A 14,627-nucleotide genomic window follows, 5' to 3' on the forward strand; every position below is an offset into this window, starting at 1 on the left:
TGGGCATCAGCCCAAGGACGTTTCCTTTCTCCTTGTCTTTCATCTCTGCTCTAACCCCAAGCTCGGGGATACACTGGGGGACGAAGGTGTTGGTGGCGCGCGCCCCACCTCGCGGGCACCGTGCCCCCAGTTGCTTCCTTCTCAGATGGCGAAGAGCGCCTTGAGGCCAGGGAAGGGAGCAGGTCCTGCCAGCGCGGGGCAGGGACTCGGAGGCCGGGCCCCCGCGCTGACGCAGGCGAGCTCGGCGCCACTGGCTGCCCCCTCCCCCTCGGCGGGTCGGGGGGGATGGGCAGCCAGCTCGGGGCTGGTGAGCGCCAGCCCGAGGCTTCCTATTTCGGGAGCTGGGGGTGTGGGCCACGCCTCACCACGTGATACAAGGGCTATTTAAAGCGGCAGCGCGGGCTGGGAACCGTGGGTCCCAGAGTCCTTGCACGCCGGTTCTGTCGCCTCTTTCTTCGCCTAGCCCAGCCTCACCATGGTGGACGCCTTCGTGGGCACCTGGAAGCTAGTGGACAGCAAGAATTTCGATGACTACATGAAGTCAATTGGTGAGCGCGTCTCGGGGATACTGGGCTGGAGAGGGCCTGGCCGCGTGCGCAGCCCTGCACAGCGTTCGGGCGCTGGCTAGTACCCCGTGCGGCTGCTGCATCCCTCCTGCTCAAGGTGGGGGAGCAAGGGGACGCGGAGAAGGTGGCAGCCTGGGCTAGGGCACGCGAGGCCTGTTGGAAGGGGGCTTTCTGGTCTGAACCTGGCTAGAGGGATTCCCAGGTCGGCAGGCGCAAGGAGGCAAGATGTGCAGGTCGATGTTGGGGCACGGTCGATGTTGGGGCACGGAGGCACTTTCGAGGAAGAGGGGTATACATAGTATCTGGAGAGAGGTGGGTTTTGTAAAAAGGGAACATCCATTGCAGAAGGTGGGAGGCTAGCTGGAGGAGGAAAAAAGCAGGAACATGGGTGGTTTAGGGATTGGAAAGTGTGAATACAGAAAGGGAATGGGGCGGATGGGGAGTGTACTATGGCATAAAGAAGCAGAAACTCCTAGGAGGAGGGAGATGGGAAGAGAGGGGAACAGCGGGGGAATGAGATATGAGGAGAAGGCGAGATAGGGGCCCCGCACAGTTAGCAACAACCCCTGCCCCTCCATGTTGAACTAGAGAAAGGATGGTTGCCGGAGGATGCCCTTTCACCATGCCGTCTCTGACGTCGTCCTGCAGTGGTGTGTAACCAGGCTTTAATCACTGTCAGTAAGCCTAGTAGTAGGGCGGGGTGGGAGGACCCATCACTTGCTGGCTCAGCCACTTGTTGGGGAGCCGTCTGGTGGAGAAAACCACTAGACTTCCCGGGTGCAGCAGGGTCCTGGTGCAAGGCCAAGATCTGTTAAAGGGTTCTTCCATTCCAACAATGGGGAAGAATAAAGATTCGAGTCCTTATACCTTGAGGTCCTTGGAGATCCCCCATGCCTTGCCTAGTTTGACAGATGGGGAGACTGAGACCCAGAGAGAGTAGAAACTAGTCAGATCAATCCCACAGCAGAGCTAATATGAAAACCTAGATTTCTAGATGTGTAACCCAGAATAGTTTCCACTATGGACCTTGGGGGTGGGAGTGGTAGGAACTGCTTAGCTAATGATTGACCTCAGCCCTTCCCTCCTACTACGGGCTTAGATGGAGAAGGTGGATACCCTTTCTCTTAAATCCCCAGCTATGAGATTATCCCAGCCTCCCAGGCTGAGACAGGGAAACCAGAATATTGTTCATAGCTGAGCTACATTCCATGCCTTCCTACCAGGGAAGGGGGGCTGATTCTGGCAGGTACCCAAATAAGAGGTGGGGGACCCATCTCTCCCCTCTATTCCTAACCCTTTCCTGAAATAGGGACAAGTGTTGGCTCTTGAGGTCAAAGCTCTCATGCCCCACCATAGTATGCTGGGTACTATGCCCACTGACTCCAGGAAAGTAGCCACTCTTGGAGCAGTGGGCCCTGGGCAGCTGTTGGGAAGTTGGGATGCCCAGAGTTAGCCCCTCCCCCCAAGCCTCCCGTAGCTGACATTCCAACTGAAGACCTGTGTCCCTGAAGTGAGCTGCAACATCCTTACCACACTTGTTCCCTTATTTTGCCCCAAATAAGGGGCACATTTGGGCTACAGGGCTGAGAATGTATCATCCTGCTTTTCTCCATACACAGATGGAAAGGATGAGAGGTCCATAGGGGAGAAAAGACCATCCTCAGCTCTGTAAATAGCTTCCACTTCATTTTTAAGTAGAACCCAGCTCTTTCTGAGCCTCCAAAATCATCAGCCCCATTTTTGGTCTCAGTTTCTCTTGGCTCAGTCCCTCACTCACCCCACAGTGGTTTCCTTTCTCAAACACACCACACCTCTGGGTAGGTCCTAAGCAAACAGAGCTCCTTGCATGGTGACAAGGCCCTGCTCTCTTCTGGGGAGTGGGATCAGCCTGACTCACAGGGGCTAAGGCCAGGTCCCTTACTGACCGGGCAGGGCAGAAGCTGCCCTCACCCCTCTAGTTTTAGACCAAGGGTCCTCAGGGGGCAGACAGACGCAGCCTAGTTAGTACCAGTGAGCACAGGCACACCTGGTGGCCTCGGTGCGGGAGGAAGTACACGCCCGGAGAATGGCCCAGGAGGAAGAGTGAACAAGTTTTGGAGCCTAGATTCGTATCCAGGTCTATCACTCACTCTTTGACTTTGGGCAAGTCACTTCTCTCCAAGCCTAATTTGTAAAGTGAGGGTAATAAGACCTACTGTTCAGGGCTGTTAGGTGTTAGGAGCATTAAGTGAAACAACCCGAACAGGCCACACCTCACTTCCAGCAAGTGGAGTGTCGGCTGGCACACCACCTCCCCACACTAGGCTATTCCTGCCTCGCCTTTGCCCTGCAAGACAGCTCACCACTGCTGCTGTGGGCAGAAGGGCAGGCCGTCGTGATGGGAGGTTGGAGGCTGTAACCTGAAGGGGTTAAGGCTTTGCTGGAGGAGTTGTTACACACTCTTGCAGGACACTCAGGGAAGGCTTTGCCCAGCACCCAGGGAAGCCGTGCTTTGGTCAGTCGGGGAGTACCCATAGGGCCTCAGACCAGGAGCCAGGAGACCTGGATTGGAGTCCTGACAGCACTAGCACTCAGGCCTCTCCTAAATCTGTACACTGGGACACACACTCCCTTCTGCCTACCTCCTACCTAGGTCATGGAGAAGGGGGTTTGAAAATATCTTGCTGCCATACAGAGGGGACAGGTGCACCAGTGGGTTTCAGGGCAAAAACTCCCAAAGGTGGGAAACGCCTGTCCCTCAGGCTTTGGAAGGCGAAGTCCACATTTCTCTTCTTTCCTCAGCCTGTGGCTGGAAAGCTGCTCAGGTGCCCTGGGAGGGAGCCCTGTGCTCCAGCCTTGGGAGACAGTACAGCTGAGCAGTTCCATGAGCTCTTCAGTCAAACGGTTCTGCGTTCCAATTCCAGACTTGTGAGCCTGGGCCTGAACCCTCAGTTTTTACATCTGTGAAGTAGAGATAATAGCATCATGGCCTGCAGGGAGAATGAAGGGCTGAATGAGATAAGACACGTTCAGTTCTTACCACACAGAAAGTAGCTTGTTCTAACCTCGATCTGCCACGACTTGCTGTGGCATGCCTGTCCCTTAAACTTCCCATCTGCCCAGTGAAATCAAGTGTCTCTTCGCTGCACAGAGCTAACAAGAAAACAATTTAAAAAACAGCCAGAGTCTCTGAAAGTTCTCATACTCCTCTTCGCTCTGCCCCACATCCAGGCCTGAGGGTTGTTCACTGAGGTCCTCGTACCGTCTTTCCACTCTACTCATGCTAATAACCCTCCCCCTGCCCTCAGGTGTGGGCTTTGCTACCAGGCAGGTGGCCAACATGACCAAGCCTACCACAGTCATCGAAATGAATGGGGACACTATCATCATAAAAACACAGAGCACCTTCAAGAACACAGAGATCAGCTTCAAGCTAGGGGTGGAGTTCGATGAGACAACAGCAGACGACAGGAAGGTCAAGGTGAGTCATACAAGGGGGTCTGGAGATTACGAGACCTTTGAGACTTGGCACCCTATTATTGGCACCCTGAGGGGCAGGTGATTTGGGGGGGATTGAAATGAAAAAGGTGCATAAAGCCTGTGCAGTACGGGGATGTCCCAGGTGCTATGCGAGGAGCACGCTAGCCCTGTCCTCATGCTTTCCTCCCTGCCTCCTAGGGGACTATCTGGTGCCTCTGGGAGTGGGCAACACAGAGTCAGGATGTTCTTCTGACCTCAGTGTCGACTCCAGCTCCAGCTGGGTGACGTTGTGCATGGCATTTAAGAGCTCTGGGTTTCTTTCCAATCCATAGACGGGAGAGTTATGTGGCCATGGCTGTGACCTCAAGTACTTTAGGAACAATGCCCAGGAGAATTCAGAGCTCTTCCCTGAGTGAGTAGGTCATGCTGGCCTCCAGCAGCAAAGGAGGCAGCTAGAGACAAGAGGTGGCGACCTACTCAGATGCTTCCTTTTCTCCAGCTTCCACCTCCCAGGCTTGGCCAGTAAGCCTGAGGAACTATTTCCAATTCTACCAGCCCGCAGGCAGGAAAAGCTATGTTCTGGATAGGGCATCGTCTACGGTGTGTTTGTACGTCTTCTCACCAAGCCTTAGCCCCTCTCCTCCCAAGGAGGGAAGGGACATCTACCTCCAGTCTCAGGGCTTGTCACCCTGTGGTGGCTCTGTGTTTGCTACTTGCCTCAGGCCTCCTAGCCCCTGGGCCAGGCATGGCAGAGACAGAACTAAGGGACTTTGACCACTAAAGAGGGTCCCTGTAGCAGTATCCTCCAGCAGACCCTATCAGTTTGCCCCTGAGCTGTTTCTGCTTCCTCACAACTGCCCCAGGACAGACAGGATAGGGTCTGGTCTCCTTGTGGAGGAAACTGGCGGCAGAGCTGGGTTGGTGCCCAAAGATGTCATCCTACCTTAGAGACAGGTGGCTGCCATATCACATGTGTCTGCCTCCTTGACTTAGACCACCTTTTTGAGGGACAAGAACCCTAATTAAATAGTAGAGCTCTGGGATGCCTAAGCTAAAAATAATCTGAGTGGGCAAAAAGCTTGGGGGATGGGCATGAAGAATAAAGTGGTAGCAAGGATGCACACCCACTCCTCATGCTGCCCCAAACATAAACGCAGCCTTCTCACATTCTCCTACTCAACCCTGCTCAGCCAGGGTCCCCTAGCCTGACCTAGAGCCCCCAAATTCCTAAAGAAAAGAGATCCGGGAGAGCTGCCAAATGAGAACCAGCTGATGCAGGCTGGCAGAGCCCAGAAGACTGAGTGGGCATCTGACCAGGGCTTTGGAACACTCCAAGGGCACCTGGTCCCTGGACCTGGCAGTTGCTGTCTACTTGTCAGCTGAAGGGGCCACATGATGTGGACCAAGAAGAGGTAGGACTACAAAGTGGGAAGTCTCATTTTCCAATACCTTCCATCCCCAAGGTCTGTTAGACATTATGTGTGATCACCACTAGGCTGGAGAGTCTGAGGACTCCTCCTCCTCAATATTCCCCAGGGATGTAGGATGGTACATGCCCCTATCTCTTAGGGGCGCTAGGGCTGTGGGTATCATGTAGAGGATAGGATAAGTGCCCATTCTGAAGGCTAGTGGCACTTCTCAGAGTCAGCCTGTCTGGCTCACCATACCGCCTGCCTCTCCCTACTTGCCTAACACCTGAAGGCCCCAGCCAGGCAATCATGGAGTAGAGGCTGGAGGTAAATGAGACAGCCTGCGGGGTGAGGTTGGAAGTAGGCCACCTGAGCTCTGGTCCTGGCACCATCATTAGTTTGGGGCAGAGGCGGTGTCCTCTGTGGCCCCAATGACCAGACATCATCTTGTACCTCAATCCTGGCTCAGATCACAGCTCAGGCCTCTACCCTCTTTCCACAGTCCACCGTGATGCTGCATGGAGGCAAACTTGTCCACGTACAGAAGTGGGACGGGCAAGAGACAACACTTGTGCGGGAGCTAGTTGATGGGAAACTCATCCTGGTAAGACAGACAACTTTGGAGCCTCACCCAGCTGGTTCCCATTACTGCCCCTTCAGTCAAGCCTGTTGTGAAAGCCAGGGTCTTCCCCTGGGATCAGTGGAGGGTAGAGGCAGGGCTGGGGTGGTATTAGGTGGGAATTTTCTGTGTGGTAGCTTTGGCCTCACACAGGCCTGGTTTCAAATCTCAGCTTACAGGCTACATGCCTTCAGACAAGTAACCTTCTTCCAACTCCCACTGTGAAATGGGCATGACCACCACCAACCTTATGGGCTGCTAGGGTGGCAGGAGACCGTGATGCAGAGCACCGAGCATCATAGAGGCGAGGGAGAGGGCTACCACAGGTGCTTCACAGCCTTAGTCTCTTCCTCTGTGTTGCCACCTTGCCCCACCCCGGGAGAGGTGGAAAGCAGGGCAAACTGGATCCTAGGCTCCTAATCCCCTCTCCTCCCTGGGACTGCGCTGCCACCTAGAAAGCCTCTGGGCAGGGACAGGCTGGTGATGGTGGGGCAATGACAGTCCAGTCCCTTCCGCCTCATTCCAGCCCCACTGCCTCTCAGTGTCTAGCATGCCGGACCTACTGCACTAGTGACAGCCTGGGTAGGAAGGGACAACCAGGCTGGCACATCAGTCTGTTTAGGGACTTGGGGACTTCACTAGAAGAATGTAGCCATGACTGAACAGCCCCAGATCCGGGGCAGAGGTAGCAACCCCTGTGGTCTCTGTCTCCTAACTCTGTAGGACCTCAGGTTTTCACCCCAGCATCTCACTGTAGACCTTCTTGGGTCACTGTACCCTGCTCCCTGTATTCTTGCACCACCATGAGCAGGGGTCCGTGCAGAGTTAAGAATGAGGTGTCTAGCTTTGGTGGGCATGTGAACTGCAGGACCAGATACTCACTGGGCAGTGGGACTCTGGTGAGGCCATGGGCCTGGCTCCGCAATGCCAGACTAGACAGATGATAGCTCAAGCCTCTGGCTCCGGCACCAGCCTAAGTCAGGGAAGGATGGAGAGCTGGTAGCCTAGGACAGCCCTTCCCCAAGAGTCTCTGGACATTCTTGTTCACCTATTTGTCTACGACGTGCCACACACCATCTTAGGCACTAGAGGAATGGTGCAAGCGAGAGAGACAGACAGCCTGGGATGCTGACCAAGTCACTTCCCCTCTCACAGCTCATTTTCCCAAAACTCTAACAGAGGAATTAAGTGCCTAACTAAATGAAAAGCTTGGTGTAAGTATTAGAAAAAAAATACATGTAAAGTACCTGGCACATAGTAGGGGGTCGGTAAATGAAGACTACTGGGATAGAGAGGCTTTCCCCATCGGAATGGAGACTGCCCCGGTACCTTCGGTGCCCTCACCCCTGCCCTAATCTGGTTCTGTCTTTCCTTCCAGACACTTACCCATGGAAGTACAGTTTGCACTCGTACTTATGAGAAAGAGGCATGACCTGCCCACTCCTTCACTGTCTGCTCCTCTGCCAGTCAGCTAGCCCTGGACTCAGCACCGGATTGCCTCATTTTTTCCTCCAGCATTTTATATAAATCCACCTTGGTTGGGTTGGGGAAATTTCTTCTGGGGTCAGGTGGCACCAGCCTGGGTCCACTTCCGGCTCCCATTGTGTTATGTTTGTTTTTTTAACTGCATACAAAGGGTGCTCTAAGGTCAATAAAGCAGAGCCAAGGTCACCAAATTGCCTTTTTGCCTTTGGTGACATGACTCTGGGAGTCTCGGTTTCCCTGTGTGTCAGACAGCGGGCAGAAACGACTGCCTGAAGGTCACTCAGAGGCAGCCCTGGACGAGAGACTGAAACGGACAGTCTCAGGGGCAGCGGTAGCTGGTCACCTGACACGCTCAGTAATAAAACAGCTGTTCCTACACCTTGCCTCTACACTGCTCCTCCACACGGCCATAGGAGCTAGTCCAACGTGGAATAATCAATCAGTGGCAGGGCTTCCCCAGGTTCGGCTACTAAACTGTCACCTCAGGCCCATCCTGCACTGCAGGCCCTTGGGTTTGGAAAGCTGCTCTTTGTGGGATGCTGTGGTCTGTCTTTCCAGAATGTAGGCTCAGGACACAGGATGCAGGCTGGTGCCTTGGTGGTGGGAACCAATGCCCACTGGCCAAGATGACTGCTAAGCTCCCGCCTATGCCCTGGCCCATTCATGGTTACAAATTCTACTGGTTCTCTCATCAGCTCTGGGGTAAGAGATCATCTAATCATTACAGAAGAGAGGGCTTATAAGTGATCTCCTAAGAAGGCCGTGACCTGTTGGTGCCTCTGGCTCTGTACCTCAGCTGGGCCTCTCTCCAAGGTCTGAAGTAATATATTAAATGTTTTTCTGTCAACTAATGGCAGACTCAGTGATTGCAAGTCTGTAAATTACCCAGGAAGAGGGATTATAGCAATAAGAACATTCAGCAAGTTTAAAACCAAACACACTTCCATTTAGTGCCAGGAATTTAAGCAGAGACCTGAAGTGAAACCAACTGACTCACACAGTAGTAAATACAAAGTAAAGCAATGATCTTGGCTTGAGCTATCTGGTTCAGTGGTCTGGCAGAATGTCACACACAAGCTCAGTCACTGCAAACAATGGTTTTCTGGCTGTCACTTGTAGCACGGTGGAATCATGTTGGGGGAATGGAAAAAGTGAGCACCACTTCTTACCATGTTCTCCCTCATCCTGCCCGTCTCCCTTGGCCCCTGTGTTGGACGCCGCAGGGATCGCTCACCAATCAGCCCAGGGCAGACCCAACAGGGAAGGCCCATCCCTGTTCTCCAACTACAGCCAGACTTGCCTCCACAGCTGGACCTGTGGCTGCAGCCTGGACTCCTGTGCAGGAATCTGGCTCTGGCAGTGGCAGCTGGAGAGGGTAATAGGACCTCCTGCCGAATGAAGGAAGTTGTGTGAATGAATGGGTGAGCTGCAGGGGTCACTTGCAAAGGGACCAGGAATGATAAGTTAACAACTCATTCAGGCAGATGCTTTGACATCTAACTCCCAAACCTGCCTGCTGCATTAGGGGAAGCCATCTCCCATGGGTGAGAAGTCAGTGGGGTGGGAGGCCATACTCGCACTACTGAGTCTTTCAGGAAGCCAGGGCTTAAAGACACAAGGCCCCTGGTTCCTCCTTCTCTCAACCACCCCCTCTACTCTTTCCACTCTCACTCCTTGTGTTTCTTCTTGTGCTTCTTCTTCTTCTTCTTCTTCTTTGCTGCCTTGCTGTCTTTTGATGTGTGCCTTGCCCTCTTGCCTGTGTCACTCTCAGAGTCTGAGCTGTCAGAGTCAGACGACTTCCTGTCTCTATGTTTTTTTTTCTTCTTTTCCTGAAAAGAAAATTTAAAAGCAATGTTGCATGTGTACATTTGCTTTAAAGTATCATGACATATAATCAATAGGGGACCATTTAATAAATTATAAAGCATTAATTAAAAAGAATAAGTTAAGGGGCGCCTGGGTGGCTCAGTCGTTAAGTGTCTGCCTTCGGCTCAGGTCATGGTCCCAGGGTCCTGGGATCGAGCCCCGCATTGGGCTCCCTGCTCCACAGGAAGCCTGCTTCTCCCTCTCCCACTCACCCTGCTTGTGTTCCTGCTCTCACTGTCTCTGTCAAATAAATAAATAAAAATCTTAAAAAAAAAAAAAAAAAAAGAATAAGTCTTCAAGTAATAACAAGACAAAATGCCCCAAATGGGTGAAAGGACCAAGTCATAATATAGTATGTATTCTAGATTCTGGGGTGCTTACCATACTGTATAATGTGTGCGTATAATATATACGCAATATATATATACACATGCGTATAATATATATATACACATTCTGTATATAGTGCGTATAACACATATATTGTGTATATTAAATATATGTATTTATATATGTGTATATATAATCTATATACACATATAATACGTATAATATATATATACACATTCTGTATAATATATATATACAGAAAACAATGGAAAGGACACAAACTGGCAACACGTTACCTCAGGAATGAATGAATGGGGGAAAGAATGCAGTCTTTTACTTTTTACTTCATATAATTCTGTCCAGTTAGATTAAAAAAAAAACAAAACCCAAGCATCCTTTTATTTTTAAAAAGCACAGGATATTAAAGGTGAAAGGAGTCCTGAGAGGTCACCCAGTCTACCTGAAGACAGTGCCTCACATGCCCGAGGTCACAGAATAAGGGGGTGAGAGCTCCAGGACCCTGGACTCCTGCTCTGGTTTCTAGCAGAGGCCGCTGCCAGGGAAAACTGCTGCCATCAATTAGCACGGCTCCAGCTGCTGCCCTTGGTATGTATCAACTCCAACACAACAACCTTGTAAGATTAAAATGATAAGGAGAAAAGCCCAGAAAGAACTTTCTCCAAGCTATAACCACCACACCGTGCTGCCAAAGTAGTAACACAAACTCACACAAAAGATGGGCAGCAGATTTCCTAGGCTTCTGTGTGGGGCTTCAAGCAGTTTTTAAGCAACGCATAACCTTTTCCTTGAATTTCAAATGTTTATACTGCCTCAGTAAGGTTTCTAAGAAGGAGAGATTAAGGGAGAAGAACGAGACGGCGTTGAAGAGGCACGGCTGCTGCCTCCCCATGCAGGCTCCCAACCAGCACGCCGGAGCCGTTGGCTGGCCCAAGTGCTACACCAGGTCTTAGGAGCGGGCCGTGAGAAAGAAGGGACGGAACACCGAACCAGGCGTTAGACCCAGACTAGAGTTCTGGCTCTGCCACTTCCGATTACTGTTCTGTAACTTAGGGGGAGTCACTTTATCTCATGAGGCATATTCCCCTCGCATGTAAAATGGAGATGAGAAGAACACGTATGTCGCATGTCCCCGGTGAGGATGTAAGGAGGCAGTATCTGCGGCTCCAGAAGCTGAAAGCCGCTTGCCCCAGATCACACAGGCAGGGCTGGGGTTTGCACGCAGATTGGATGACTGGAAATCTCCTGAACTTTCCTCTGAAGCACATGGCCGGCCCCTCCTCTACAGATCAGTGGCAGGCCTCGTGGTACAGTGGTCAGCGCCAACGATTTTGGAAGAAGACAGAATAAAGTTCAAATTCCAGCTGCCACTTAATAGCTGTGTAACTTGGAACAGAAACTTAACTTTTTTGAACCTCAGTTTTCTTTTCAGTAAACTGGAAATAATAAATACTTACTTCAAAGGATGCTATGAGGATTAAACAAGATAAATACTAATTACCAGGCACTAAGTGCCAGGCACTCTGCAGTAGCTACAAGTATTATTCTGTCATTTCAGAGAACTCCCAGAATGTTCTGACAGTCTAGCCATGTATCCACAGCAGGTGAGTCAAAGTTTTGAGAGATTAGACCAAAATTCTTTCTTAAAGTCTCCAGTGGAATAGGGAGAGGGGAACAAAGCTTCCCAGACCCCTATTACCAAGCAGTAGGAACCATGGCTGGGGGCAGGTGAGAGCTGGCAAACAGCTGGTTTGGCTTATGGTGCTGCACCTTCCAGATGACAAGATCATGGAAGCCCATCACAGGATATAAGGGCTGGGGAGCCTTACCAGATTCTGCCCCTGAGGTAGGGCAGGGTCCTGGGAAAGTGAGGAAGCACACATGGAGTCTGGCTCCCCTCCGCTCCAAGCCTGGCCCGGCCTGGATAAATAAATGAGGTAGGAGAGTAGGAATACCTTTTGACGTCCAAATAGCACTTTAGTTTATCAAGCTTTCTGCATCCTTTATCTTATAATAATAATCTGGGAAGGCCAAAATTCAGGAATTATTATTCCCATTCTACAGATAAGGAAACTACAACTCAGAGAAGTAAAGTGAGGTGACCAAGGCTCAGGTGACAAGAACAGTATGCTTTCTAACTCAGAGTCTGGCATTATTTCACTTTCCTCCCTCTCAAAGATGCAGGCTCAAGAGGAGGAAAGAGGAAAAGAAGTCATAGGCTGTAACGTGGACTCCAGCTAGAATAAGGAGGGGGGGCGGGGGGATGGCCTTCTAGACCTCAATCTCTGAACAAAGAAAATCTAGTCCTCCAGCAGGTGGCGTCAATCGCTTCAGCGGCTGGGAGTTGTGGGGCATTGGGGGGGGCGGGGGGGGGGCAAGAATATGGAGTACCAGAGGTGACACTAGCTTCTGGACCCTTGACTTCATTCAAGGGGGAAGTAGAACAGAAGATAAAGGGTAAAAAAATGACCCTGGGCGTGAGCCGCTGGCAGACGTGCCAGGAGGGGCATGGGAAAGAAGCCACGGCTCAGAACTGCTCTCCAGGAAAAGCCCATGTCCGGTGATAGCACCACATCAGCAGCAGCCCAGCATGAGAAAAACAAAAACAAAAACAAAAACTGGGAAAGGGGAATAACAGCAGCTAACATTTATTAAGTACCTAATTTTCCAGATGCTGAGCTGGGCACTTTGCACACATACCTCGTCTACCCTTCACAACAATCTATTCGGTGGGCATAATTACCCCTGTATTTTCAGGAAGGAAAACAGTAAGTTCAGAGAGGCTGACTGAGACGAAATGACTTGCCCACGTGGTAGAACCTGGATCTGACTCAAGCTGGGTCCCAAAGTGGATGTTCCTTTTAGCCCTGTCTGTATTACAGGCAGCATCTAACAGCACCTCCCAACCAAAAGGCACTGATTTTGGCCCAAAATCAATCAAGCAAGCATTTATGCTTTATTCTTAAGAATTACTCTTGAGAAATGATTGATTCTCAAACTGAGATGTTCACTGGGGTAAACTTCCGGGAAGTAAGATAGAGTGTAATGCCTGGATAGAATTTACCTATAATGCACCAGTTAGTTTACCGTAGCTTGGAAAGGGTAAGATCAGAAGAAAAAGGTTTATCAGTCAACTCACAAATATGTATTTAATTTTACTACCTACAAAGCACTTTAGAGAGCCATAGTTGCATACAGTGTTGCTTAGGAGATAAGGAGAACACACCAATTTTTAAGAGAATTCAGAGTATCTACTACGCCACTGAGTAGTGGAGCCTGGCACCTTTCCTCCAAACCTGAGCCAACCTCATCAAACCAGGGAAAGAATAACTCCTTGTAACTATATAGTACATTCATTCAACAAATATTTATTGAGTACCTCTTAAGAGCCAGGAGTATCTATTCATCTCTCTTAAAATAGTTGAGTGAGGTCAGAAATCAGGGATAATGAGCCTTCAAGAAACAAATTATCTAATCAAAGATAAAAACTAATTAAGATACTAGGGAGTCCATGGCAGTAATGTAAGAGAAGTACAAAAACCATGCCAGTAACACACAAGGGAAAAATCTATCATGTCTGAGGAATCTGAGGCTGGCTTCATGAAAGATACGTAAGGTGTTATGCTTCTGAAGCATGAATATGGTCTTGGCCGGTGGAATGGTGGTGGTAGTGCTGATGGAAGAAGGGAAGTCTAGTCACTGCAGGTACAGTAGCGAACAAAACAGGTAGAGTCCCTATCTTCATGGCACTTTCACTCTAATGTGACAAGTGAGGTTAAAGAACAGTTGTGTGTGGGAAGGAATTGGTCAGAGAAGATGCTGGGATTTTGAAGAATCTTCAAGGAACTCAGACTTTATTCCATAGAAGGGGAATCATGAAAGGCTTTTGAGCAGACTACCCTGGACAACTCTGTGTTCTATCAGAACGGGCCCAGGACTGGCAACCTCTCTCTCAGACAGCACCTGAAGAGTTCTCTGGACAAGAGGACAAAGCCAGCACTGCAGCCAAGGGATGACATTCCGAGATCTGGTCTTCTATATATAGTATAGCAGAGAGTAAATACAGGAGCCACATCAGAAGAAGAAAATTATATTCTGGATCAAGTATAGCTAAATTTCACTATAATTAGTAGGCAGCCTGATCCTCAACGCACATGCTTTCTCATAACATAGCACTGATTCAGAAAGATCCATGATGGCAGATGATAAATGAAAGAAAGAAGCCAGCAAAACAGAGACCACAGATTCATGGAAAGATTACCCAGGGCTTCACTACAAAAACCTCTATTCCTATTTTGCCAACCACTTCATATCCAATTTCCATTTTCAACACATAGTTTCCTCTTGTTTTAATTATGCCCAACAAAAATGACTTACAATTTTCAGACACCTGGACAAAAACTGTCATGGTACTGAGTGGGTATATAGGACCAAACCAATGCATATTTGGTATCTGGACAATACGTGCATTCACTACGTGTATGTTCGATAAAAAGAGATAGGGGCCTCAGGGCTACGAGGATCCCATGCTCCTTCCCCTGTTCCCTTCATTATTACCTTCCCGCAGCAACAGGAGTCAGTCTCTGTTACTCTCCCAACTGAGGGCAGGTCTCACTGAGTGAAGGAACCTAAGGAGCTACAGAGAGCAGAGCTTCTGGCTGCTGTCTATTCAAAGGTAGCTGGCGCATGCCTATTATGTGCCAGGCATTATGTGGAACAGGTGACATCCTTTCTTTATCTTGGGTCATTTCCTGGTTTCCCAACATGCATTAGCACCTTCTCCTTTACATTAGACATTCTCTTCACCAGACTGCAAAAAAAAGTGGGACAATGAAACAGTCTAATAAAGAAGCAGAGATGAGAACCCAATAGCCC

At 50.0% G+C, this 14,627-nt stretch overlaps 2 protein-coding genes across 2 annotated transcripts in view; one reads left to right on the forward strand and one right to left on the reverse strand.

Moving 5' to 3' along the window:
* The first annotated feature begins 373 nt into the window (after positions 1-373).
* FABP3 (fatty acid binding protein 3) lies at positions 374-7,770 on the forward strand. Its single transcript, XM_032389353.1, has 4 exons — positions 374-548; positions 3,854-4,026; positions 5,937-6,038; positions 7,432-7,770. The coding sequence occupies exons 1-4, from the start codon at positions 476-478 to the stop codon at positions 7,483-7,485; spliced, it is 402 nt and encodes a 133-aa protein (XP_032245244.1). The 5' UTR covers positions 374-475; the 3' UTR covers positions 7,486-7,770.
* Positions 7,771-8,464: 694 nt separating this feature from the next.
* ZCCHC17 (zinc finger CCHC-type containing 17) overlaps positions 8,465-14,627 on the reverse strand; it is a 63,661-nt gene continuing 57,498 nt past the window's right edge. Inside the window, exon 8 of the mRNA XM_032389341.1 lies at positions 8,465-9,367. Within this exon, the coding sequence (XP_032245232.1) occupies positions 9,206-9,367 (162 nt within the window). The 3' untranslated portion in view covers positions 8,465-9,205. The remainder of the gene's footprint in view (positions 9,368-14,627) is intronic.

The sequence above is a fragment of the Phoca vitulina genome, unplaced genomic scaffold (assembly GCF_004348235.1).
Source record: "Phoca vitulina isolate PV1807 unplaced genomic scaffold, GSC_HSeal_1.0 scaffold2, whole genome shotgun sequence".
NCBI lineage: Eukaryota > Metazoa > Chordata > Mammalia > Carnivora > Phocidae > Phoca > Phoca vitulina.

Coding starts and splice junctions, on each gene's coding strand:
- FABP3 (XM_032389353.1), top strand. CDS start 476: ATGGTGGACGCCTTCGTGGGCACCTGGAAGCTAGTGGACAGCAAGAAT. Junction 4,027..5,936: donor CAGACGACAGGAAGGTCAAG/GTGAGTCATACA, acceptor CTCTTTCCACAG/TCCACCGTGATGCTGCATGG. Junction 6,039..7,431: donor TTGATGGGAAACTCATCCTG/GTAAGACAGACA, acceptor CTTTCCTTCCAG/ACACTTACCCATGGAAGTAC.